Source organism: Drosophila takahashii, chromosome 3L (assembly GCF_030179915.1).
Source record: "Drosophila takahashii strain IR98-3 E-12201 chromosome 3L, DtakHiC1v2, whole genome shotgun sequence".
In the NCBI taxonomy this organism is placed as follows: Eukaryota; Metazoa; Arthropoda; class Insecta; order Diptera; family Drosophilidae; genus Drosophila; species Drosophila takahashii.
In genome coordinates, this window is record NC_091680.1 from 9439684 (window position 1) to 9467560 (window position 27877).

The window sequence follows — 27877 nt, forward strand, 5'->3', positions numbered from 1 at the left end:
TTTGTAGTATTTTTTATTTTATTTTTAATTACTAAACGGTTATACATACATAAATACAAGTAATTCCTATTGCTTAGTCAGTAGGGAAAGAAATTATTTTAAGATTCCCGATTAATCAACATAAACATCGATTTAAACAATTATCACATTTCCTAAAGTGTTCGGCTATTTATGGTAGTTCACTTAGAGTTCGGTTTTGTTTTTGCGGACTATGAAGTTGGCGTTACTCGCGTGCTCATCGCATTTCTCGACTTCACTTGCCCTTCTGTGACTCCAGGTAGGTCGCCGTGAAGGTGAGCAGGCGGTGCCGTTGCTTCAGGTTGCGAGCACGGACATGGGCCGAGTTCAACTCCTCGGTGTAGCTGCCGGGGAACCAGCCGACGGCGCCATCCCGTATCCTCTCGCCCTGGTACCAGCCTTTAAAATGGGTAAATAATTATCATCTTTAAGGTTTCCAGAATTTCAGAGTCACTTACCATCCGGCAATTTGCGGGAAACATTGACGACGTCGCCCAGTTCCAGTTGGAGGACGTCCGGCTCATCGGACTCGTAGCCATGCTTGGCCACCACCTGAGGACAGTCCCAGGACTCGTACAGCTTCTCGCCGGGCGTCTCCGCCTCGGGCGGTCTCATGGCCTGCAGCCAGCGCTGCTGATCGGAAACTGAGGGGCAGGACAGCACCTGCAGGATAAGGGGAATTAATGCTACGCTTGACATATAAATAAGAGTTAAGTAAACCCACCAGCTCGACGGTCTTGCGATCGCTGTTCTCCAGCAGCGTCATCAGGATGAGGTTCTTGCCCACCTGGTCCTTGAGGTCCTTGGTGGGCAGCTGGGGCAGCGAATCGCCGGCGGCGAGGGTCAGCATGCTCCGGGGGCAATAGTCGAAAACAGTGAAGCTGGACTCGCCACGCCGCTTGCACAGCAGGAGGAGATCCGAGAAGAGGAAGGCGTAGATGCTGGCCTTGGTCAGGCGCTTGCCGAAGGTCAACTTGGCGTCCTCGCCGCGCCACATCAGGTGGGTGAGCTCGCCGCGCTTGACCAGATACCGCGGCTTCGAGCCCGCCCTGGGCACGCCCACGGGGGCAATGGCCAGTGCCCGCACATGGGAGGGGAACTCCAGCTGGCGGGCAATCCGTTCCAGCTCGAAGGCCTGCTCCCAGCGATTGGCCGCCTCATTGCACTGGCCCACCAGTTTCTGGACAAGCGCCAGCGTCAGTTTCCATCCCTCGTACTCCTCGCGATTCAGAGGCGACTCCTTGCTGAACACCGCATCGATGAGGAGCGGCAGGCGGGTGATCCTCTGCATGGGCAGCATCAGGAACGAGTGCAGATTGAGGCCACAGCAGCTGGGACTGGCCTCCAGCCGTTCGAGGTGCTGCTGGAAGGCCAGCGAGTCCTTGGACTCCTTCAGGCGGCGCAGCGTCCGGTCCATCCGGCCCTGATGCTCACAGAAGGCCACGTAGACGTGGAAATGCCGCTCGGCAATCTCGTAGATGCAGCGACTCAGGCCCAGCAGCATGATGTTGTCCTGCCAGCAGGCCTCCAGTTCCGTGAGCAGCCGCTCCGAGCACTCGTGCACGGGCACAATGTACGAGAAGAGCGCCTTCCGGTCCTTGGCACTCAGCACGGACGTGTCCACGAAGGCGCTGTGGTTCATGAAGTGCCGACGCAGCAGGTTCAGCGACTTTAGGTAACTGGCCTCCGACGTGATGATCTCGAACTTGGCCTCCTGCAGACTGCGCTCCCGACTGGTCAGGGTGGCTGAAATAAAATGGTCAAGAGTTAAGTTAGTTGGTGGCTCTAAATTACTTGTTGAAATGCCTAAAGATGCAAATTTAAAAAGTTATTTTGGAAATTGTAAGAATTTAATTTTCAATATGGGTCCATATCATATCATATCAGAAAACCTATTAGGTTTTAACTTTTTACTAACTGTATCCAAATTTTAATAACTTTTTAATGAATGGTCCGACTTGAAAAATGTCTTCTACATTTCGATAGGTATAAATATACACAACAAAATTGCATTTATACTTCTCGGAAATCTTTAAAGGTGTGGGCGCCCGACACATTTTAAAATAGTTAGTGGGCGATTGTGGGCGTTAGAGGGGGCGTGGAGCTCGGCTGAAATAAACTTGCCCTGCGTAGGAAGCCCAAGAATATGTGTGGGAAATCTCAAGCTTCTAGCTTTTGTAGTTTCCGAGATCTCAGCGCTTATAAACTTAAAGTTCTAAAGGATTACTTACGCAGTATGCAAGAGTGTATGACCTCGGGGATTTCGCACCACAAGGTGCGCGAAGGTCCGTTCTTGGGCTCCACCAGCTGCAGGGCAGTGGGACGAGGCTTGGCCAGCGGCTCTTTCTTAGCCTTGGCGTGCTGGCCAATCTCCTCGTAGCCATCCGAGGATCCATGCGCCTCCAGGTCGCGGGTGATCGACTAAAACGATTGTATATTATAGGTACAGGTTATGTCATATAAGGAGAATCCACTCACCTCCAGCTTGGCGGCACTGTACATCTGGTACAGAGGTTCGTTGGAGAACAGACTGTGTGGCTCCGAGGACAGCTCGTCGCCCATTCCCGCCTCGTTGCCGGTGGAGACCCCTGAGCTGCCGCTCGAACTGGCCACGGATATGCCGCTGGTCTGGTAGAGGCCCGACTCCGCGTACCAGGAGCTAACCCCGCCATGACCGCTGGGCGTAGGCGTGACCGGTTCGTCGCCACGCGGGGAAACGGCAGCACTGGTGGCCTGCTTGAAGACTCCGCATTCGGCATACCACGAGGTGGTCTGCCCAGCCTCCTGCTCTCGCTCCGGATCCGTTGCTCCTGTGGTTCCTGTTCCTGGTGGAGGCGGCGGCGGAGGAGGAGGATCGTGCGGTCGCAGGCCGATGGTGGTGCGACGCCTACTGGCCTTCGCCTCCTTCTTGGCCTTGCGAGCCACCGTGGAGAACTTCTGCGACTCCGCCGACGGCGTCGTGCAGTTCTTCTCGGAGAAGCCCGAGTCCAGTTCGCCGGAAACGCCGTGGATCTCCGGCTCCAAAGGCAGGGCAGGCAGCGATCCTTCGGGATCCTCCACATAGAAGGTGCTCCGCGTGGCGGCCAGCGAGGAGAGCTGCTTGGTATCGAAGCTGGAGCCGACCAGGCTCTTGCGCAGGCGGGAGCGAAGGCTCTTGCCGTTCTTCTGCTTGGCTCTCAGCACCGGAGCCTGCTCCTGGTGGCCCTTGGTGGCAGGATTACGATCTGGTCCGTAGTCGGTAGCTTCGTACACCTCCTCCGTTCGCCTGCTGCTCTCCACGTAGAACTGCGTGGCCGCCGCCGGCGGGGTATTCTCGTACAGCTTCTGCTGACTGCCTTTGGGAGATTTCTTGCTGGAGATAAAGTCCTTGAACTTGCGCACGAATTCGTACACCTGGTTTTGTGGAGGCGGTGGCTTCGGCAGGCGATGGTTGCGCATATCCACGCCGCTGTCGTTGTGCTGGAATTGCAAGGCGTCGGATTACTTTAAGTGAGTCTTTGGGATGAATTCAACTCACGTTTCGTAGCCGCTGGTCGGGCTCTCCATCGCCGTGATCGTCGCTATCCGTCTCGAAGGAGTCGTAGTCATCCGAGATGACCACGTGCTCGCCCAGCGTGTGGGCGGATGCCGAGTGGTTCTTGCTCCGGCGGTGCGAGGAGCGCACCCCTCCGCTGCGACTCGCATCCTGGCTGTGGCGCATCAGCTGCGTCGAATGGCGTTTGTTTCCGAGTGGCGACAGTGTCTCGTAGTAGTGGTCTGAGTCATCTGAGCGGAGGAAGAAAAAAACAGTTTAGTATGCAGCTATTTCCTGGTACCGGGCTTATAAATGGGTACACTTAAAATATATCTATAAATTAAACTTATAGGAAAGAATAGGATGATGGTAGTCAAGGTTAAAAAATTATTTACTTATATAACTTTCGTATTATAAATATTTTAACTTCAATTTTTCATTTTTAAAATTCCTGAGTAATTTATAAAAACTTGATAAATTATATGATATAATAAAAATTAATTTATAAAAATAAAATTTAGATGATTCTTGACTATTACAAATTTGTTTCAGTTTTAAAATTCTTTGATGCACTAATTTGCATACTTTAAGTTTTTTTTTAAGAACTCGTGTTTTGCTACACAGAGAACATTTTTCAAGAAGACTGACGTTCTCAAATTAAGTATTTGTATTCTCAATTTGAGGAAATACTGATTTTGTGGACAAATTTTGAAAAAAGAAGCCTATTTCTTTCATTATGTTGTTTCTCTCTTATTTGTCCCCGTTTTTTGAGAAAAAAATCTGTAAAAAGACTCAATTCCAAGGTATTTTATTTAAAAAATTGGTACTGAAAGTGAGTGTTTTGTACTTAAAGTGAGTACTTGGTTTTATTTTAAGTAGAAAATTCTCAGTTTAAGTGCACCGTTCATGAAAAATTCTCTCTGTGTAAAGTTCTTTATGGGAATAAAATGACAAATCTTGGAATTTTTTATAAAAAGAGTTAGTAAATATTTGAATAATTTTATAAAAATAAGTATATGAATATTTGTAGATTGTAGAACCAGAACGAACCTATGAAAGTGCTCACTGTCATGGTGACCTTTGCGGAATTTTCGCCCCCCTCCCCGTGGGTCACCCGCATGGAGGTCAGCAGGTGGGGTCGCTGGTGGGCGTGGCTGCAGCGCTGGCTAATGGCCGCCGCCTCGTTTTGGTAAATGGGTTCGGGAGCGGGTCGTGTGGGTTCGCCGGACACGGGTCCGTTAAGATAGACGCTGCTGGTGTTGCCCTGACAGGTGACCCCCACCTCGCCGGCGGCTCGGGGTCGCCGTTTGCGGGGCAAGGTCACGGGGTCGGCGGTATGACCGCTGCTGCTCAGACTGCCGGAACAGCTGAGGCGCTGGCCGTTGCTGCGATTCAACGCCGACATCTTGTCACATCTTTGGGGTCACAAGTCTGTCAGCATCAACAGAATGAATCACTCAATTGGACAAACTCCTGAACTCGAAAACTATTTCCTCCAAGAGCAAAAAAATGATGTTATTAAAATATTAAAAAAAATCTGATTTAACTAGAATTTTATCTTTATAAATTCTTGGAGGAAATAGTCTGATTAATTCTGCGGCTCTAAATTTGAGAAATATTTCAATCGTATTTGGTATTCTTGATTTTCAATGTGATTTTTCCGGGTGATTATTATGTATCTGCTTTTTTCGAGTGTGGAGCTTAAGCTGTGGTATTCTGAACTCTGTTCTTACGAAAATGCACTCAATTGAAAGCAATTAAAGCTGCTGCAGCAATTGTCTGCCCTTTTTTGATTGACCAATTCAGCCCACTGTCCGATATGCTAATTAAACCGACTTTTCAAGTGTCACAACAATAAAGCTGCTGGCCATATAAAGCGAATGGCACGCCAATCCGTATGTGGCGAGGGCTGAGCTAGACTAAACTAAAGTAAACTAAACTAAAATAAAATAAAAGCAGACACCCAAAGCAGGGGCATGCAAAATAGCGCAAATTATAATGGAATCATGGTTGAATGCAGACAGTCGCTGTGGATACAATGTCGAGTGATTAACAGACATGGCTGAAAAAATCAAAAAATCCAAAAACACCGTGATGTGGCAGGTGCCGTACATCAAATACTCTGAAAACTAACTAACGAATTTAGCAATTTTCAAACGAATTTAAAGCACTTTTTCATGGTGTGGAAAACAACTTTGCAGCCAAGCCATGTGTGAATTTAGAAAATTCTAGCCGGATTCGAGCACAAAGTGCTTAGACCAGATACTATCTGTTCGCATATTACGTATACGTAATACGTAGCCGAGGAGGCAGGCAAGCGCAGCGAATGCCAACCGGTTCGAGAGCGCCAATAAAACCAGGCAGCGAAGACAAAGCTCTGCGGGCTGAACATGAATATGAGTTTATACAGATATGCGGCTTACGAGCATGTACCTACAAGTGCGGTCAAAATAATAGCACTAACGAGGTCTGGGAACCACGACAAAAAAATATGATTTGAAAAAATATATATATTAAAGACGAAATAATTCATAACTTCATCTCAATTTCTCTATTTAAAAGATGAAAAAATTCATAACTTCATCTCTATTTCTCTATTTTAAAGATGAAATAATTCAAAAGTTCATCTCTATTTTAAATATGAAATAATTCATAAATTCATCTTTATTTTAAAGATGAAATAGCTTCCTAGCTTCATCTCATCTTTACCAACAAATGTAAGTCCACTTAAAGAACAACTTGCCAAAGATAACAGTTTCAACATATTTGGTTTTTGGACTTGTAAGGATAGAGCCTTCGCTTGTAAGCCCATATTTAGAGTTGATTAATTTAATTAAAGGTTTGGAATATCAAGTATTTCTTTTTCCACAACTCAGCTATATTTTTGCCTACAACTGTTTGTATTTACGTGTACATATTTTAAACGAAACGAGATTCTTTTTGGCGGCGACACTTGTTGCGCGTGGGTCGATGGAAATATTGGAGCTGTGGCCCGAAAACAAGGAGCTGCTGGGATTTTGGCCAGCGTCATGATACCAAAGTTACCGGTTTCAGGTTTTTGCTTATGGCATCGAGTGTGTATTCTCTGGTGAAATTCTGTGAATTTAGGCCTTTGTTGGTGCGTGTAAAGTGAATGTTCATATCGTTCGTACCGCAACGATGCCAATACGGAAATGGTTTATTTCATTAGTCGCCTCAACGCCTTAGCGTGAGACTCAAACAAAGAAACCGAAACGAAGAAAAAGATGGTCTAGCAATGCGATACCATGTATGCATACGAAGATGATCTTTTGTTTATTGGAATGCAGCAAGTGCAAGGCCGGCAGTTTGACGATCTCTTGCCGTTGATGTTGCTGTTTCTATCCGCTCTTCACGCATAAACAATTAACAATTAACGCTGCAATGCAGCTGGAAAAAATCCAGTTGATCAACGGATCGAACGGTTGATTGATCGCCTGACGCATTAAGGTTAAGATTATTAAGTGCCAAACGATGTCATTGTCTTCCACTCGGCTCTTGGTCACGTAAGAAATCAATAATGGCTGATAGGAACGATCAGAGCTAGGAAATTGGTTTTACAGATATGTTTTACAGACATGTTTGGATTGCTTCATTCTTTAAGTGACTTTATTTCAGTTGGTAATTTTTCTTTTCTACATCTTAAATACTCTTGAAACGAATATTACATTCAAGAATAAAAATAATCTTAATTTGCTTCAAGATATACATATGTACATTATTGTAATTTTATTATTACAATTATAATTACATTATAAAAATCTATGGCAATATTAATATTAAAATTGCTCAAAATAATGTCTTTGGTAATTCAAGTAAATATTTCCGGGATGTACGCATAGCGATTTCAATTAAGTTGCAATTTCTGAGAGAGCCCTGTGAAACCGCAAGTCACCCAATTGGAAATGTTAATTCGTTTTAAAGATCAATCAATTGAGTCACTTATTTCCAAAGTAGGCAAGTGATGAAAGCAAATTATTCGAAAATTTTAGTATTAAATGGAAATGTAACATTTGTGTTACACTTATTGAGAGAGCCCTGTCATCTGATTGAAAAAGTGCATCCCATTCGGAGATCCCCAACGGAGTGGGATCTTCCTGCATGCGACACGCTCATAAATTTTCATGGCCCCAAATGACTCTGACTTTGGGTCGGAATTTCCACGACACTTTCGCCGCTGGCGTTGCGTGTTGGCCAAAGTTAACGAGCCAAAGTTGAACGTGCCGCGGGTAAAAGTTAAAAGCTAAGCTGAGAATTTCCATTTAGCTGATTTGAGCTTGGGCCTAAGCATTGCCGGTTTGCGGGTTTCGGTTTCACCCGTGAAACATGAAACAATTACAAGATATTTTCCAATTGCCAAGTGAAGTTGCGTTCGCCGAACTCGCTTTTTAGGCGAGGGGTGCTGCGCTAAAAGAGATTATTGCATTTTCTACGCAAAGCCTTTTCTGTCGGATTACGTGCAACACTGAGCCAATTTTAGTAGTTGTTATAACAAAATAAAAATAATAAAAAAGTATTTAGAAAGGAAAAATATTTTAATTAGTATAGATCATTTCAAAAGACCTTTCAGAAGTACCATATGATTATGAAACATTTTTTTAAAAACAAAGAGCTCATGAATACTTCAAACTTGTCAACTTTTATGCGAAATTCGAATCTTTTAACAGAAATATTTTAATATTAAAAAAAGGGCCATTCGAACCACTATATGATTATGATACATTTTTTTAAAAAGCGAAAAACTCATTAATATTTGAACAAAATTTTAAAACTTCTACTCGGATCTTTTATCACAAAGATTTAAATTTAATAGAGATTTGTATGTTGTATTGGTTTTTATTGCCTCTGTACATGAGCATGCTCACTGGTTTTGCGAATTCGAATTCGCACTCTAGTTCGCACTGCACATTGCACACCGCCTTTTTGCAATAGTTGCTCATTATGACATGTTTTTTAATGCAAAAGTCATCGCCGTATTTGGGGAATTGCGATTCCTTTGGCCAATAGTTTGTTGAACGGTTATCTCTCTGTTTTTTTCCCTTGCTTCGCTTTGTGTTTCTTTAAGACTTCTTCAAGGTTGCCTTGAGTTTTAGCTTGAGTTTTATATTTCTAGACTGGTTTTCGTTTTCGCTAAACAATTTCGTCATCGCCAGCTAAGCCAACAACAAATTAAATGGGGATTTTCAAGGGGCGTTTGGGGGGAGTAAGGGCAAAAACAACAATAAAGTCGGTTTCAGTTCGTGACGTCTCCAAAAGCAGCAACAACCACACACACACGCGCAAATAATACAACAAAAACTCGTAATGCAAAAAGTGCACTAAGCTAAGCTCTCTCTCTCCTTCTTTCACTCTCTTTCTCCCTTTTTTCTCTCTGAGAGTTTTCCTAAATTTGAGATGCAATTCATGCTTTTATTTGATTTGTTTTATATTTCTCAGTTTGACATTAGAGCAACATCATAAATTATCCACTGGTATTCACATTTATCACACGAATTCTTTCGCGTTTTTAAATTCCCGAGACGGAGACCCGTTTTATTCAGCGGACCGTCGGAGTTGAGCGCGTTGGAACGAATGAGAGGCACCAGATGCCCGTGGAGAGCAGCAGCTACCCCAACTCGACGCCACACTCACACCGCGGGCAGCAACTGCACACTGCGTCCACTTTATGGGCATTGTACACTTCGAGAAAGGAACGGGTTACTTAGAGATCAAGCCCATCTATTACCAAGACTAATTTAAAGATATTTTAGTTCTAGTCAAAAACAAACCATTTATAAATGAGGGACGTATTTCGATAGTTCCAAATTTGATTAAGAATTTTACCGAGTCAATATATAAAATACATGTTTTTAAGCTTTTTAAAACTTGAACTTCAAATGTTTTATCTGATTGACGTCCTTAAAATTCTGTTGTATTTTATAAAATTACCAATAAGAAATGGAAAAAGTAAAGAGTATATTCGAACGTATCTCAAATTAGTCACAAATATTCGTTGAGTTTACTTCAATCATAACTTTTTAATTTTACCAAATATGGAAACATTATTGCTAATTCAAAAGCGTTATTCTAAGATCCATTTCTGAATGGAATATGGTTCTGGAAGATTTCTGTTAATTACCCTAAAACCTACATAAAACTATAAATGTTGAGAGTATGCACCCAAAAATAAATCCATTACTCATCCGCCATGTAGGTCACTATTGGCGGAAATGACAAAAAATATTGGATAAATCTGTTTAGTTAAATCATAAGCTCTACGTAGAATATTCCAACATAATGATATTTCTGGCAGTGTGTTTTTTTTTGTGGAACCTGTCGCCCTGTCTGCTCTCCCGCCCAAGTTTTTCTTCACTCTCACTCTCATTTGTAAAAAGGTGGCTTAATTATCCGCTCTGTTAGCTGCCTTTTGAACAATTCGTGTTCCGCTTCACATTTGGCATTTGCTTTCGAGGAACTCAGACGCCGCTTGGGGCAAAGTTTTGACTGGACCACGACCACTTATGCGTATTCATCGAAGGCAAAATGGTTAAGTGGCCCCTACTTGGGGCAATTAAACAGTTGATAATTATTGCTTTGGAGCGGTGAATATTCACAGCTGTGGATGGTATGTGTGGATGGTGAAGCTTAGCCCGGACACGAACCAGCGATCAAAGCTAGGTGCGTCAAAAGCTTAGCCTTAACTGAAAGCTCGAAGGCAGGGGAATCCCCTTTATTAGATTTTTAAGAAAAGAATTTCAAAGAATTTTTTAGTGTTCAGAAATAGATAGCAGGACAATAATTTTAGATGATGGAGAAAATCAGCTAAAACATAATAATAAGCCTAAAAAAAATTTAAATTATTCGATTTGGATGTTGGGTTTTAATATTATTTTCAGAAATATGAAAACCATTTAAGGAATTAAAACCTAAACCCTATGAAGTCCTAAGAACTAAACTAAATTCCAACAGCTACTTAACCAGTAAAGTTATAAGGCTACAAAGTAAGTGAGGTCAGGGACTTCACGCGATAATTCAACCCCAGTCCACAATGAGCACTTTCTTAGGTTCTTTAATTCAGATACTTAAAGCCACGTAACTAATTCGTTTTCTTACTCACCCTCTATGCAGCTTATCGCCTTCTTTTGTTGCAGTCTTTTGTCTCTGATGCGTTTCGACCAATCCGGACTCCTAGTGCGATGCGGCTTAAACCTTTCCCGCACACTGAAATAAAAAGGATAAAATATAAGAATAATATTGATTTAATTGACTTAAAAAAGTTTTGGTTAGGTACTATATAGTTTCACAAACGATCGATCAAACTAATTCCATACAACTGATCTCCGCTGGGGAGTTCCAACAATTGACTGGCTTGATTGGTGTTTGGCTCTCAGCATTTCTAGAGTTCCTCTCAAGAGGCCCGCCAATCTTATCGACTGATAACGGAAGAAATTGTAGGTCAGCGTTCTAATTATTGAGGGGCCCCTCGAAATGGGGAGGGAATTGGACTGTGAAGTACTCTCAATCACCCGACGAATGTTGCAACTTTAAAATTAACTCTGTCAAATTTTAACACTGTCATTCTGTTGTACTAATTAAGTGCTAACAAAAAGTTATGGGGGTGACAATTATCGGAGTATCAGAAAAACTATTAAATGATCATTAAATGGCTGATGTAGATAAGCTTATTTAACTTTTGTGACTTTTTTTATTTATTTTATTATATTTTTGTCACAATATTTTCCAACTAAACTTTGGTTAATTTATAATGTAGCCCTCGTTTTATATATTAAAAAAGTCTGACTTTCATTGTTTACATTTAAACGAGATTAAGCAAATACATAAGTAACAGTGACTAAATGTGGACTTTTCGGTTGATAAGGAATGAATTTCATTTGTATACTACAAATTTATAAAGTATATTATTGCTCTTCTACCCTTTGAGACCTATATTATATATTCTATATACCCTATAAAAATCAGAGATAAAGATCCAAATCCCCGACCGCCTTGACCTGCTTGGCAATATAGCTAGAAATATATGGGTATTTATTTTGATATTTCCCTGTTGCAACCCACCATGCACCATTCATTGGCTGCAAACACAATTTTCGACGGCCCAAACCCCTGCGACTGCCTGTCTTTTATCAACCGATTAGATAAGGCCAATCCAAACAAACTGATAAGCAATCTACGCAGAATTTATATTGCCCAGCTGTAGGAAAGTTGCAATTTCAATCGCTTTCCGTTCGCAATCGTTTTTGCTCAACGGGGCAATGAATAATAGAAACAATAGCATTGCGATATTGTCTCCTCGATTCGCACAATTCATATTTATATCATTATTCATATTAACTTGACCTACACACTTGAGTTTATTATTTTATTTTGTGATAATAAAGCCCAAATCATAATAAATAAAATATAAATTTTAATCAGTCAGAGTTATTAAAGTTTAATGATGAAAAATTCCAATGCTATGAACCCCTTAACTACTATTTATAACTTGAGTTTCCTAATCAAATTCTAGCAACTTAAATCTTCTAAAATGAATATATATTATGGGCATACTTACACAATAAACTGGGCCTCGTTGGGCGCCGCCTCCATCGTCGCCTGTCCAATCTCGCCGTCCGAAATGTCCACCCAGGCATCGCTGTTGTCACTGGAGCCCGCTATCGAGGATCTCTTCTCTCCCGGCTTTCCGCTGTCCCTGCTCCCGGCACTGCTGCCCAAGGACGACCTGCATCCCACACTGGAGCTGCCGTAGACCACGCATCCGGTGGCCGCCAGCGAGGATTCGTACAGACTGTTGGTCTTGTGGTCCGAGGAGATGGTCAGAGTGGAGCCACTGCTCGACAGCTGGATGCAACTCTGATTCTGATTCTGAATCTGATGATGACCCGTTGCCCCGCGAGTCTTCCGGAAATGGGTGATACTCTCGTAGCAGTTGGAACTCAGCGAAATGGCATCTGTGGTTGGAATCCCCTCGGTTGAGGACGTCGTTTTGCAGTGCATGGACTCGTAGCAGCCCTTGATCGTATCGTATATGTTCTCATCCTCCTCCGCCGATCCTTTGGCCTCTGGCTTCGGAGGAGCTGGACGCAGCGGCATGGGGGATTTATTCAGCACCCTCTTGGGTTTCGGCAGTTCCGGCAGCTCATCGCGGGTATTCCGGCCCAAAGTACCCGTGGCCGAGGGAGTTGTGGGCGTTGCTACCACCTCTTCGGCGGCAAAGGACTCGTAGCCATCGTAGGCCTCCTGGGATCCCGCTATGGACTCGTAGCCCTCCAGCCAGTTAGTGGGCTTGATTTTCTCAGTGGCTGCCTCCTCCACCGTTTGGTAAATGTCCTCCACAATCTCCGCTTTCTTGGTGGATATCTTAAAGAGGCTGGAAGTTGGGGTTTCAGTCTTGGTCTCATCGATTAGCACAGGTGTGATGGGTTCGTAGAGGGATTCGGGCTCCTTCTCCTCCTCCTCCGCCTCCTCCTTCAGTTCCAGCTCCCGCTCCCTGACCTTCATCAGTTGCTTCTGCTCCATGATCATCTGCTCACCCTCGATGGCATTTACGAGGGTCACATTCACCGCCTGGTTGAGCAGGATCTGATTGTTGGAGATCTGCTTGTTGGCCGCCTGGTAAACGAAGGAGCTGTTGGGCAGGATGCGCTGCTCGAAGTCATCATTGGCAGCCAGCAGGAGTTCGGGTTCACCATCTTCGTTCGGTGGACTGAGGACCTTGAGCTTTTGGTCTAGAGCCTCGAGGGCATCTAGGATTTTGGCATCGGCCTCCATGCAGGGCGATATGAGCAGGGCGGTTGAGGGATCTTCCAGGTCTTCCGCTCTAGGTGTCACCTCTCTGGGAATCTCCAGTTGGAAATCTTCCTTCGTGGTAACCTCTTCTTTGGGTAGATCATTTACTCTCACTTCCCTGAGAGTTTCCTCATCCTCGGATATCTCTTCCCTTGATCTGCCTTTTGTGGGCGACGGACTCGCTGATTTCCTACCTTTCGCGAAGGTGAATCGGAGTTTCTCGTATATGGAGGCATACTTGTGCTTCCGCTGCTTCTGACGCAGCTCCTCCACTTCCTCCGCCTCCGCTTCTTCCTGCCCCAAAATTAAATCCAGCTCATCCCTCTGAATATTGGGCAGAGATTCAGCTGCTTGCTTTGGTTGCTTAGCTGGCTCCTCGGCAGTGCTGACCTTGAGTTCCTCCTTGACCATGGACAATTCCGCTGGCAGCTTGAGATTTCTTTTCACCCGCGGACCCCGTGGAAGATTACTGACCCTCATCAGCTCGAGATGTTTCCGCATCAGCTGTTCACTCTTCAGCGGAACACTTGGCTTCTCCAGCTTCTCGAACTTCTTGATGTTCCGCTGGACAGTGGAGATGCGGTTCTCCTCGGGGCTGGGTGATCCCTTGCCCTCCGATCCCGAGTTTGTTTTCTCCACGATCTTGTAGACGTGGGTTCCCCGCGATAGCCACACCCCATTGTTCCGCTTCACCTGCTCCAGGAGCCGCGTGTCCTTCTGGATAATCTCGTTGAACTGGTGGGTGAGTTTGGCCACCAAACTGATGCCGCCGCCGCCACTTGAATCCATGTTGCTTAATCTACGATGCTGCTGCTGATGATGATGATATGACCTTCCAGCATGGGTTTTAAAGCTATATTTGCGACGTCCCCCCGAGCGACCCGTCGACGACGTTGATGACGTCAGTGGGTTGTGGGTGGCGGTCGTCGTGGAGGAGGAAGTGGTCGTTTGAAGCGATTCGCTGCTGCCGCCACTTTGGGCGCTCGCCGCGCTGAGACTGAGACCCTCAAGGCGACTACGCTCCCGTTTGGCTCTCAGTTCCACCACCTCCTCCTCCTCCTCCGCCCCCTCCCCCTCCTCCCTTTCCCGCCCTCCCATCTTATCTCCCGCTGATAAGGCTTCTGTATTATGCGATTTGACTGCAGGTAAACCGCTGCTGTCGTCACGTTTCGCGCGCGTTTCGCTGGCGTTTAAAATCGCCTCGTCGCCTCGGCTGCTTCTCAACTTGGCCTGCATTTTGGCCTGCTCGGCGTTTTTGTACTTGTAGAAGTTGTCCTTCTCCCGCTGCAATTGCTGCTGCTTCGTCTGCGAGTCCTGCAAGTTGTGCAGGCTGGCCGCGCGTTTTGCCAGCGACTTTTCCGGCGTGGCGCAATCGCGCGAGTTGTTAAAGGCGTTGACCAGGCAACTGACGCTTTTGTTTAACTTCTTTAGAGTGCCCAACGAGGAGGAGGGTGAGGAGTTGGAGTGGGAGTGCCCCTGATCCTCGCTGGCGCTTTTGATGCGCTTGCTCCACAACAATCGCAGGGTTTGCACACCCCGGAAATCGCGAAATGCCCGCGATTCGCAGCTGCAATTTTGATTCGGATTCGCTTGGATATTCGAATTCGGATTTTGATTAGGATTTGGTTTATCTTTGCCGGCCTTATCGCACGTCGGCCGATTGTTGTTCTCACTGTCACTATTCACCAGCCAATTGATAATTGTCTTTTTCGATTTGCGCGGCGTTGTTGCTGCTGCTGCCGTTCGTATTGCTGTTGCTGTTGGTGTTGCTGCTGCTGCTGCGTTGCCATTGAGATCACGGCCAGCGGCTCTGGCAGCCGCATCCAAGACAGGTGACATCGCCATGTCGTTGGCTTGCTCCGATCTCGACCAGAAAGCGATCACGTTCTCGGCCAACCAAGAAGCAGCCGGTCAAGATGTTGCTGCTGCAGATGCTGCTGCTGCTGCTGCTGCCGATGATGATGTTGCTGCTGCCCCCGGGCCTAAAAACGACAAAAAACAGAGAGTGGAAGAGAAAGCTCGTGAAAATCTTGTTCATGCAAATGCAAATTGGGTGCCAGCTATTATATTTAAAGGCGTGGCTCATCACAGCAATTATGCGTGATAAGCTGGTTTGCGGAATTTCAAGGAGTTTCCCATTTTAAACATGGGTCTTAGTACTATCAAAGATAATTTATACGAACATGTGTGTACTAAAATTAAATTTAAATCATTTTAATTTTAAAAACCGTCCGTGAATAATAAGAACCTATTTAGTCACACTAAATACTTTTGTTTTGTTTTTTTGATTGCTAAGCAAAAAATCTTATAAATTATACATTTAATTTAAAAAAAAATAATAAAGCTTTTAGGATTTATTAGGATTTAAAGAAATTGTTAGCTTCAACAATTTTGAGAGTGCTATTATAATAAATATTCGTCACAGAATTTTTGTATTTTGAAGGTGCGATCGTCACAAGTTTTTTACCACGTTAAGGAACTAAAACAATGAAAACTATTTCACAAAGATCAAAGAACCATTTTAAGCCTGGTTCTAAAAAAAAATATTCCTTTTGTTTTAGTTTTAGAGGCCAGTTTTAGTAATCGAAACAATGGTTCTTTTCATTAAGAAACGCACCAAACCTTTGCTACCCACAGCCCTAAAGTATTTTTGACAAAATCGTGTAATCTGCAAAAGTATTTTAAGCCTCTTTTCGATTTTTGACTCATATTGCCTGCCCGAATCATGAATAGACATTATTTCCTAACAATTGTCAAGGAAGCCCATGACAAAAACCAAAAATAAAGAAACAAAACTTGAGCAAGCGAGAAATCAGTGCGGTGTACAACATTGCGTATGCTTGATACGTTATGAATGCGCTGGCTTATCGCCATGCGATCGAAGTTGGCCGACTATATATGAGTGACTGTATGGCATATGGCATTGCACAAACCCAGGCCACAATATTGTCTTGCCGCCTCTTCGCACCTGACAATTGTTTACCACCATTCCCCGCCCACCACGTGTTTTTTTGTCACACACAAATGCCAATTATAATGAGCGATTACATAAAGTCGAAACAATTTCTTCTGCCTCACATGCGGCATCGTAAAATGGCTTTTAAGCTGCTTTTGCTACGTTCGTTAGCCGTTTTCATCTGGGCTCTTCTCCTGCTTTCCTGCTTCTTTTCCGTCTGCTTTTTCTATATATCCATATGCTTTTTTTCTAGTTGTCACTTTTGCCTCGCACGCGGCAAGAATAATAAAGTTAATTTTTATTTGCCATTGCAAAAAGGTTTTTAAACAAAATATTATATACGAGCCAAACACACACGCACGACCAATGTAAATAAAAGAGCAAAAACTGCTGATTACGCAAGCGATTTGGGCCGACAATATGTTTTTTTTTTATAAGTATTACTCGCTTCCAAAAGGAAACCGGTGGCCAAAAAAGTGTTTACATAAAATGTCTTGTTTATTCAAAATGGAATTTTATTGGCGATTATTTGTCAATTGCAAGGCGGAAAGCAAACCGGCCCCCAAAAGGGGGATTTCCAGCCGAATCAATGCCAAATAGTTGGGTATTTTCAGATATAAAATAAAACCAATTAATATTTTTTATACAAAATTAAGGAAATTGTGGATGGTTTTAATGTGTTATCAATAATTTTAGTTACTACTTTAGTTTTTGCACTCTTGTATTTAAAACCATCAAAAGATTTTTAAAATTTATTAATATTTAAATAGAATTAGTATGGTAAATGGTTTGGTATGGTAATGGGGTACTCCCTTAGAACAAAACTTTCCCCAATAATTTTGCAATAATCAATTAGCTAAGAATCCCCAGAAAAGATCCAAAATTAGCTATAAATCTTTTGGCTTTCGACTTTAGCCGCCACAGAATGATAATTCCAATGCCTTTTATATAGAGTGGACTCTAAGGCCATTCAAGCTGTGCGGCGGTCAACAGCTTTTTGGCCTGGTCAATAAAAATGTTTTGCATATTAAGCAGCCTGAAAAACCGAAAAGGAAAATGTAAACAATTGACAGTCAGACACTTGGACAATATAAAAATCAACCTCATCTCGGGCCGAAGAAAAGAGGGAATAATAAAAAAGAAACTTGATGAGCTGCAGTTTTTTAGGCTAAGCTGCAGCTGCACCTGCCATACATTTATTATGAAGAAATATCGTTAGTATATATATATCTATAGGTATGCAAATGGCTTTCAACGGATGCAGCGTTTTGTTTGATTTCTTTTTGTTTGCTCTATCACAATGAACGGGTCATAATTTCTGAGGGCGGGCGAAAGATTTTCCCGGTGCTTTTAGGTTTTGGAAACCAAAAGGTATTGACAGTTGGAGTGAAAGTGATAATGATAATGGCCAGCTGACTTTGAGCCAAGAATCCGGCGATTAGACACGCGGCCAGCCAACTAATCTCGGCTTTTACATGCGAATGCGGAAGAAGATAACTAATGAAATGGGATGGAAATATTTTAATTTCGAGAAATTAAATCAAATGAAATTTATTGCCATTTTGCATAGGAAAACAAAAATAAAACAAAACCTGCCGCCATTAGAAATGTGAAAGTTTACTTTTCCTTTTTGCTGCTCTCTGGTTTTTAGTCTCAGAGCTAATGAACTGTCTTGGCCATGATTTAGCGATGCTGTCGACGGCTGACGAGGTGTTCGAAAAATATGTGGTAAAATACTGGGCTTACTTTTCGGTTGCACAATCGTATTGTTTTTGTATTTGACCACTGGACGTGAGGACCTCGGACTGTCTGAATTTTGTTGACTGGTTCGCAACTAACTAACCCTTTGTTTTTGTTTTGGCCGCGTTGCCGTGGTAAAGTCCAACCACCAAACAGCTCTAGCAGCCCTTAGCCAACTGAGGCAACTGGCTAGTCAGCTAGCTGCGAGCAACCCCTAAACGTTAATACACCACTGCGTATGCTTGACGTAGGGTAAACAATGCCGATGGGTCGATAGTTTGTGATATTCTCGAAGGGTAGTTCCTATTTACCACTTATGTACCCTCTTGAATGCTTGCATTATTCAAGCTTTGTTGCCTTTCTGTTTGAGTTTAAGTTAAATTTAATTTGCTAAATTGATGCACAGCACAAGTGACACACTTTATAAAAGTACTGCTTATCTGTCCACTGATTACAGTCTGAGTCATGGGTGTAGGCTTATCGAATGACAAATTGGGGGAAATTTGATTGAATAAATTTGAGGCCATTAAAGAGCTACACATACTTTTTTGCACAGTAAGAGTCAAAATCCAGCATGCAAACGAGCATTAACTGCATTCCAAGCTCGCTTGGTTGCCTCAGCGCCAAAGAACCGCAACTGTAGACTGTAGACTGTAGATTTGTAGACCTGTAGACTGGGTCTGAAGCTTGGACTAGGTCTGAATCTGGCTATAACCGCGTAAGGCACAGAGGCGTATAATTAGCGTGCAGCATTGGCAAAGTGAAGCTAATGGAACCAAACAACACACAGAAACATGGCTAACCGTAATTCTAAAACCGTAAGCGGAGAATCCGACATGACATGGAAGAAGAGGTCAGTTCGGAGGCCAATTCAGCCGTGTGCGAATGTGTGAAAGAGTTAACAGTTAAGTCATGGAGCGAACTGGCCAAAAAGAATGCGTTAATATGTGATTTCGTTTAATAACTTGTTGACAACCTTAACTGCATCCGGAGATTTGAAAAAAAGAAGCTAAAAAGCTTAGAAACTAAGCGTATTCGAAATAATACATCCTTTTATTACCATCGAATTTAGTTAAATTTCTACTTTAAACCTTTAACAATCTATACTTTTTATACCCGTTACTCGTAGAGTAAAAGGGTATATTGTATTCGTGCAAAAGTATGTAACAGGTAGAAGGAAGCGTTTCCGACCCCATAAAGTATATATATTCTTGATCAGGATCACTAGCCGAGTCGATCTAGCCATGTCCGTCTGTCCGTCTGTCCGTCTGTCTGTCTGTCTGTCTGTCCGTCTGTCCGTATGAACGCTGAGATCTCGGAAACTATAAAAGCTAGAAGATTGACATTTTGCATGCAGATTCTAGGAGTTCCTACGCAGCGCAAGTTTGTTTCAAAAGGGTGCCACGCCCCCTCTAACGCCCACAATCGCATATATACGATTTTGAAAATTTCAATATTTTGGAAAAGTAAAAATGCAGTTTTATTGTGTTTATCAATACCTATCGAAATGTAGAAGAAATTTTTTAAATCGGACCATTCGTTAAAAAGTTACGGCGGATCAAAGTTTTTCTCCATCTCTTTCGCACTCCCTTTAGCTGAGTAACGGGTATCTGATAGTCGGGGCCAGTGCTGCCATCACTCAGCTTGAAAAACAGGACAGATAAGCCAAAAAAAACAGGGAAAAAAAGGACAAAAAATTTTAAAAAAGGACAAAAAAAGGGACAAAAGTAAATGCGCCTCCATTTTTCTGTTTTACCAATGGGTTATATAATTACTTAATTTAAATGGATTTTATATTAAATTCAATTATGTAATGACCTACTGCGCCCGACTCACATCCTTCTTTGTTTGAACATTTTACCATGGTAAATTTTTGTGCGTATACGTAATAATCTAAAATTATTAAAATAATAAGAGCATTTCAAGTAACTATATTGGTAATACAAAAAAATTCAATATCTGCCTCAAACCCGAATAAGAGACGTTAAAATCTGAAATTTTTTTCTGACAAAAAAGCAGAGAGTAAAAGTTGAGAAATTTTTAAAGTGTTTTCCTCTTTTTTTTGCTACAGAAAAAATCGTACTATAAAGAAAATCCATCGACTGCTTTGATAATTTGTAAAAATAATTATTTTTTAAGTGCCGAACTGTAAGATTGATGGTTAAAAAGGCGTTTTAGCATATAAAAACAGGTTTACACACTTTCGACTGGCAAAAATAACACTCAAAACCTTATTTTTGAAAAAAGGACAGATTTCCGGATAGGGGATGTTTGAAATTTTTTCCGGATAAACCCGTTAAAAAAAGGACAGATCTGTCCGGAAAAAGGACAAAATGGCAGCACTGGTCGGGGCACCCGACTATAGCGTTCTCTCTTGTTTTTATTACTTTTGAATTAAATTAAATTCCCACTTTAAATCTTAAAAAACCAAGATTTTATTAATTTGTATTCTTTACAATAAAGATTAGAAGTATTGATTAGAACAATAAACTACATTTAAGCTTCAGTTTTAGTTCAAGTTTAGTTGTAAATATGTACGATAGGATCAATTTGCTTATAAATCCTGTTGTCAATTAAAAACCGTAATTTCTTTATTCGTATTCAAGTTACAGAGAACCGCTAAACTGCACAATTCCAAAATCTTTTAATTACCATCAAAAGTCGGCTTCACTCGATCTAATCCCAATGGAAATCGAAGTTTTAGCCAGGCGATGGGAGATTTGTAGCCTGTTCTTGGTGAAATTTCGCTTCTACCGATTTAGGTATGTATGTATGTGGAATTCGCCAAGTGGTTTGGCTAGATTCTTTCAAGAGCACACTAGCACCACGCAGATTTTCTTGTGGGCGTTTCACTTTTGCCAGCTTTCATTTCACTCTGGCCCCAAAAAACTTAACCAATTTGTTGCACTCGATTTCGGCTATTGCACTGCCTTTGATTTTGATTTTGCATATGCCATATTGCACATTATCTAAAATATTTATATGAGCGATTCCAGCTGAAAACACAATCAAACACAGAAACACGCGCTGAGGAGTGCCGAGAAGAAGAAGAAAGGCACGGCAGCAACTCCAAACGTCTCCAACGACCGACGACCGCAAAGCAACTGACGAGTGTTGCTGCCGTCGTCGACGTTGCTGCTGCTGCTGTTGCCGTTGGTATTGCTGTTGCTGCTGCTGCTGCCGTCGACGCTGCTGCTGCCAATGCTGCTTTAGCGCTGTTGATGGCTGCTGTCGATTGCCGTTGACGTCGCAGTCGCGGCTTATGTTGCTGGTGCGCCTGATGTTGCTGCTACTGATATTGCTGCTGCTGCTGCTGCAGCTATTGGTCTTACGGCACAGGGAAAAATATCAGAAGCTTTTAAGCTTTGTTTAGAACAAAAATGCATCCTAACTTTTTTTAAAAAGCCGTTCTAAACAATGGAAAAAATTAATTTATAAAATTTGATAGCACTATTTTTTCTTTAAAATTTTTACGCTGTATAAACCTTTCAACAAAATATTTTTCTGTTATTGCGGGTCAAAAATATTTATTTTGCGGTGATATGTTAAAGTCATATTTATTTCTCAGTGCACTACAACTTCACTTGGGAATCGTGGATCTTGGATCGTTCGTGGCGTTCGTCTCGCATTCTTGTGCATTGGCTTTTGGCGCTGCATTTTGTTCTGATTCTGTGTGTGTTTCTCTTTCTCTTTCTGTTTCTGTTTCTTTTTCTGCTGGCTTAACTTTTCTCCGACTGCCAATTGCATTTCTCCGCAGGCATGCGACCCACAAAAGAGGATTTGGATGTGGGGATACAAAGTTTGTGGCGGAACAGCCACAAAGAATCGCTTGTGCCCGTTCGTTCACACTGACTTCCTTGGCTCTTAATTAGCTAAACAAAATTTAATTAAGTCGCAGCGTCTCTAATTGATTTGGCAGCTCCATTAATTCAGGGATCGGCATGTCTGCAGAGTCTAAATCACTTCTTGAAGCGCATGGGAAGCGGAAACTGGTTTTCTAGTCTCAGAAACGAATGATTCTGCGAAGATTGCAGAGCTCGAAAAAAACATATTTCAATCAATGCCCATCAATCGGCACGAATCGGTTAAGCCGCTGTTAACGAAACCAGTTCGGGTTGGGAAATTCAATACCAGTTCTTGTCCAAGTTCAGCAGTGTCGAAAAGAGACGGCACAAAAACAGAAACACAAAAAAGTAAACGCAAAAAAAGCAAGCAAAGGCAATTGTAAACAAAAAGCACAAAAATAAAAGCAGAGCTGCGCCGGATCCAAAACAAATCAAATATTTAACGGCTGTTACGGAGTGAGCGAGTGGGATGGCCTGCTTCTGGGTGACCATTTGTCGCTGTTAAAAGGCAGTAATAGTTTAACCCATTGTTGCCTATTTAAAATGGCATGCTCAATTTGTAGAAGTTATTGTTTAAAGGCCGCCCAAAAACATGGTTAATAAATATCAAAAAATTATTGAAAAAGGAAACATTTTTTTAAAATAAATTTTAAAAACTTTACTTACTTTACTGCTCTAGTTAAGTTGCTTATTAAATTTTAAAATATTACAATGTGCACAAAAATTCCCCATTAAAAACTGGCTTTACACTTACTCATTATTGAAAAAACAAATTACTCATTTAAAAATGTATATTTACTTAGAACCATGAAAATATGAAACATAGTTCGTAAAAATAAATATTCCACGTAAAGTACTTTTAATTTCATGACTATTAGCATGCGACAGAGATATTTAATCAAAAGATACAATACATCTAGAATGCAGTCCTCCAGGAAGAATAATAAATACTATTAACTAAATTATAAAATGTTAATTTTGAACCACTTGTTAATTACACAGCTGCGATTTCAGCGGGTTAAGAAATCCACCGTGGAAGTGGAACAGTGTTAAAAGGAATTTTAGCATTTCGCAAAGTTTTGGCGCGCACGAAAAACTGAAAAATCTCAGCGACCTGCAAACCTGGTTTTCATTTTCCTTTTCATTTTCATTTCCATTCAATGCAATGCGAAAAACAGCAGAGGGGTACTTAAAAAAAGCGAGCAAATAAAAAAACCGACGCCCAAACATGGGCTTGTCAGCGCAACCGCTTTGTACTTGAGTGGATGGATCATCGTCATTATGTCGGGGGCTATGATCATCATCTTGGGAGGCTATTTATGAGGCTGGAGCACCCGGTTGTTCAGTTGTTCGGTTGCCACATGTGGCAACTTCATTTCCACAGCAGACACTTGTTGCCCCGCCATATCTTCGCATCTGTATCTTTGTATCTGTCTCTGTAATTTGCATTAAGTGGCTGATTTTCCTTCGGCTGATTTCGTTTTCGTTTTAATTTCTGGTTTTTTTTTTTAATTCGGGGTGGGTTTTGGGCTGGGTTCCATCGGCGGTGGAGCAACGGGGCGTATGCGAAACAATGCCCATTAATCACCAGCAGCTGCGGTAATGCAAAACTTTAATTATCGTTACCATTTGAGCTGACGAAACTGTAGCGTTAGAAAGCCCCCAACTTCTTGTTTTTGTCTGGTCTATTTAATTTATCGTACGACTGCTGGGAGAGAGCAGAGCAGAGATGAAAATAAATTTAAGACACTTTCCAACTGCCATCAAGTGTCGTCGTTTTTCCACCGCCCTGCAAAGCGAAACGGATGGCAAATCTAATGGAAAACTGAGGTGTAAAGTGTGAATCTGAAGATTAAAGCCGGCTTAGTTGGCCTTGGCGGGGGTCTTCGGGTTTTTATGTCCCCATCTCAGGCCCCAAACGTGATTTGCTCAGAATTAAATCGGAACCACGTACGTACGATGGTCGCTGGTCGTGGCTGGTTGCTTGGAATCGTGTTTAATCACTAAAAAACAAAGAGTCCCCATATCGTCGGAAAGTACAGAATTAACTCCAAGGGGAAAGTGAGCAAATGTGTTGCCAAATGAATCAGCTTACAAGGGAATCTGTTAGTCTTCTGCGTATTACATTAATCAGCAAGCTTAAAATATTCCTCAATAGAACGATAAAAAAACGTGGTTATAAAAATAAGGAACTAGGTCAAATTAGTTATAATTAATAAGTAATCATAATATATTTAATTACCCTATAAATATAACCCATTTATTAACGATTGGTATTTAAATATTCAAATGAGCTTTATTATAATAAGCATTTTTGCCTCAGCATCAGCAAATTTCCCCAATGTAAATTTTGAAAGCTTCTTTTGCGGTTCCATCTTATTATAGGAAATGCTTCGGGACTTCTTTCTCTCCATCCGCCAACCAGTTTTGATCTCTTATTCATGGGCAGTTGATGTCTCATCGATGTTTTGGTTCGATCAACGAACTCTCTAGGCCAAATTTGACGTTGTATCAACTTAGTATTTGCTTCAGCACCTCAAAAAACAAAATCGCCCACACTCTTAGGGTGACACAGTTTATTCAGCAATGAACTATATACATAGAATGCTTGACAGGCCACGAAGAAGATATTGAATGTGAAACGATTGTCTCACGACCTGCGATTGTGGCCAAATGCCGAGTGCATATCAATTGGGGGAATTTCACAAGCCAAAAAATAATGGCCAGCCCCGAAAAGAACCTGCTGGTGAAGCAGCTGACAGCTTCATTGGCATTCGCAACTTCGATCAGTGATCAGCGATCGATCGATTAAGTCAACATAATTTACGGTGCAGTTTTCACATTGAAAATGTCACCAAGCATTTCAGCGATGGCGATGACGCGTTTGTTTCTCCTATTGTTGTTTTGTTAAACTTGAATATATTTTCATGCATTTTTTGCACCAGTAACTGCTGATGCTCGAGCTACAAAGTTCAATGGCTGGCACGACGAATGCATTCGCCAAGCAACTGGCCGAAATCTGCATAGGGAAAAAATATCACAAGAAATGGTAAAACATTTGGTGGTTCTTCTTATAAAATTTAAAAAAAAAAGTAATTTCTTGAATAAGGTCTATGAAAGTCCAAGACTATATTACAGGAAATTGTGAAATATTTTGTGGTACTTTTAACACAATTTCTAAAATATGATTCTTTTAAAAAGTCCATGATCTATGATATACTTTAAAATTCTATATCTTCAAAGTTAAAAAAAATTAAATTTAATTTCAATCAATATGTCAATATGTATGCTACCATAACAGTAATTTATTTTAATATTTATTTTTTTTTAAGATTGTAAATTAAAACATTTTTATAGTAAAATAAATATTATCAGAAATAATATTAAAATGTTACTATTTTCTCTCAGTGCTTCCGCTGGCCACTTGAGTAAGAGGAATGCTTGTGCAGCTCTGTCTACAGGTTTTGACCAGCATCAGCTTCGCTTTTGGGCCATGAGTCACGGATTGGGGCTGAGGAATGCCAGGGAAAAGTCCCCCCAAGACTTTAGGTAATTCCGACCAGGGTTGTCAGCGCCTGTAAGCTGCACCTACGAATTACAATTACGAATTACGAGCATCTGAGTATCTATATCTATTTGTATCTGCGAGCTACAAATTCACAATTACGCCCACGCAGCACTATTTCGTGTGCGGCCGCCGTGGGCGTGAGCTCTAATTATACGGCCAGTACTTAGACATCTAACGATTGTTATGCAAAGAAGCTGATCTCAAGATGCTAACCCCCTCTGAGATCATGTGAATGAAAATGGAAAGTGGTTTGGTTAGCCCCCCGCTTAAGCCATGTATAATCTTTGGGTATAATTTGCAGACTGCATAACTAACAGAGTTATTATGGTGATTTCTTCTTTGACGACAACCGCGAAACGGAAGCTATGACCAGGCCACTCCACTCGATTCCACTAAACTGAACTCGGCAGACATTGCAGAATTACACACTCGTCACAATCAAGTGTGTGTGGACTGGTATTTGCCTTGTAATGAGGCCGGAAGAAATCGTGGTAATTGTAACGGTGACTACGACTCGGAGTCGCAATGAAATGGAAACTGGTAGTGCAACAATGAGATCCCTAGGTAAGCAAAGGCTGGGCTCTGGCCTCAGAAAACATGCGTAAGTTAGCAGTGAAGAAATGACTTATCACCGCGAAATATTAGTATTATTATGTGCTACAGAAAAACGCAATTAAAAATAACGAAAAAGCAATCAATAATAACGGAAATATTAAAACCGAAATGTGAGTTCGATTGGTAAATATTCTTATCAAAAGAAATACAATTAGGTTATTTTTATCTGTGAATAGAAACTGGAAAGTGATAGGGGAAAATAATAAAAATTTAATTCTTCTAAATATGAAAATACCATTTTAATCGTAGTTTATTTATATTGTTCATGCTGAAAGCAAACAAAATGAGTAATGGATACTCAAAGAACCCAGATTCATCACGACGCTAATCAATCGTCTTTCACTTTTCAGCCCCTCCCCCCGATCCGTCGGATAAACAACTTTCAAAGAGAGTAAGGCCCGACCTTTATTTGCTTTTGGCAGCTTTCTAACTGCACGGCAACCAAAGCCGTAAATTGGCAAAGAAGGGAGGAGAAACACCAAAAATCAACCAGATCGAGAAGTGTAATAAAAGAAAGAATTGTGTGATAAACGTACTTTTATGCACATATAGGATAGGAAAGTATTGTTTTTCCAAGAAAAAGGTCGATAAGTCCCCGCACTTATCAGTAGCAGAAATTCTTTATGTTATTTGAGTTGTGCAGTTGCACTTAGTAATGGCCTTATCACTGTTTTCCGCAAGAATACTTACATTTTGAGGCCGTTTACTGTAATATCCCAATCCTATATTTGCATCCAAAGAGCTCAATTAATGGAGCTTTAAATCAATCAATTTCGGTGTTTCACTCTTTCCTTTGTATATTTGTATGCTAATACACCCATTCAATTGTTATGTAAGACAGACACTGGGGCATTATCTTCTACGCTTTCATACACAAATAAGCCTTGGCTTATTATCATTTTATCTATGCTTCGCGAGTGGCGAATCTGTCGTACACTTTCCCGGGCAGAAGCCGCTGGAACCGGGAGCTCCACCACATTTTTCACTTTTCTGCTTTTCCACTTTTACTTTTCTAATTATTTCTCCACTCAATTACAAGTTGCAGCACTGGCAGCGATCAATCACATTACTCAGCCTCTCGGCTTCGATAACAATTGGACGTGGACGTGTGGAATATGGAATAACCGAGCCGAACGCGCGCTAATGGAGCTCGTAAGAGGTTGATAGCTGGACTGAGACTGATTTGGAGACCGGAGACGGAGACTGATACCGCCGGATCGTCTGGGGATCGGGGCGCCCGGCGTGGAGCGGGGATGGATCGCAGACGGCGAGAGCGTGCGAGAGCCATAACAATGGGGCACACAGAGCGTCGAGTTCGGAAGCTTTTGGGTCGGAGTCGGGTCAGAAGCCCCGAAGGCCCCACATTCAGACCAGAATCGGAGCGGGCACAGGGTGATCCGGGCAGAGCTTTCAGGCACTGGTCTGCACTTAGCGGTAAACAACTGTCCCCAATTCCAGATTTTGTTTATTCTTCGTGGAGTATTATTGTGGTTTGTACCCTTTATAAGGGTGCTTCGGTTTTACGGGTCTTAGGTTAACTAAATTTGGATATTATGGGTAGACCTTTAAAAAAAATAAATATGTTAGATACATTTTATAATTTAAAAATAAGGATTATCCTGCTGTTAACGTTCATCAAAAATACATTTAGCGAAAGCCTTATAAATCCATAATTAAATAGCATATTTTTTGAGTAAACTAATTTAATTATTTAAATTAAAAAATAAATATATAAAACTTTGTGATTCATAAAATGGTAATAATTGTTTTCTTTTTATTTCTTATCTTTTGTTTTCATTTTAGAATTTTGTTCTCAA

The 27877-nt window shown here is 41.8% G+C and overlaps 1 protein-coding gene and 1 long non-coding RNA gene across 8 annotated transcripts; one reads left to right on the plus strand and one right to left on the minus strand.

The window, feature by feature from the left end:
* Exn (Ephexin) lies at nucleotides 1-27145 on the minus strand. 6 transcript variants are annotated; one of them, XM_070215870.1, is made up of 9 exons: nucleotides 26751-27145; nucleotides 12102-15318; nucleotides 10647-10750; nucleotides 3536-3783; nucleotides 2497-3477; nucleotides 2250-2439; nucleotides 743-1764; nucleotides 477-681; nucleotides 1-417 (listed from the first exon to the last, which is right to left on the minus strand). In XM_070215870.1, exons 2-9 carry the CDS (start codon nucleotides 15179-15181, stop codon nucleotides 254-256), a joined length of 5994 nt encoding a protein of 1997 aa, XP_070071971.1. In that variant the 5' UTR covers nucleotides 15182-15318; nucleotides 26751-27145; the 3' UTR covers nucleotides 1-253. The 6 variants fall into 6 exon arrangements, with proteins under 6 accessions (XP_070071971.1, XP_016999828.2, XP_070071970.1 ...); XM_017144339.3 differs by lacking the exon at nucleotides 26751-27145 and adding an exon at nucleotides 20685-21130; XM_070215869.1 differs by lacking the exon at nucleotides 26751-27145 and adding an exon at nucleotides 18577-18707.
* LOC138913189 (uncharacterized) lies at nucleotides 18814-21161 on the plus strand. Of its 2 annotated transcripts, none has more exons than XR_011418843.1 (3): nucleotides 18814-18936; nucleotides 20645-20794; nucleotides 21029-21161. It is a non-coding gene; the product is annotated as an uncharacterized lncRNA (long non-coding RNA). The 2 variants fall into 2 exon arrangements; XR_011418842.1 differs by having other exon boundaries at nucleotides 18903-18936; nucleotides 20639-20794.
* Nucleotides 27146-27877: the final 732 nt, after the last annotated feature.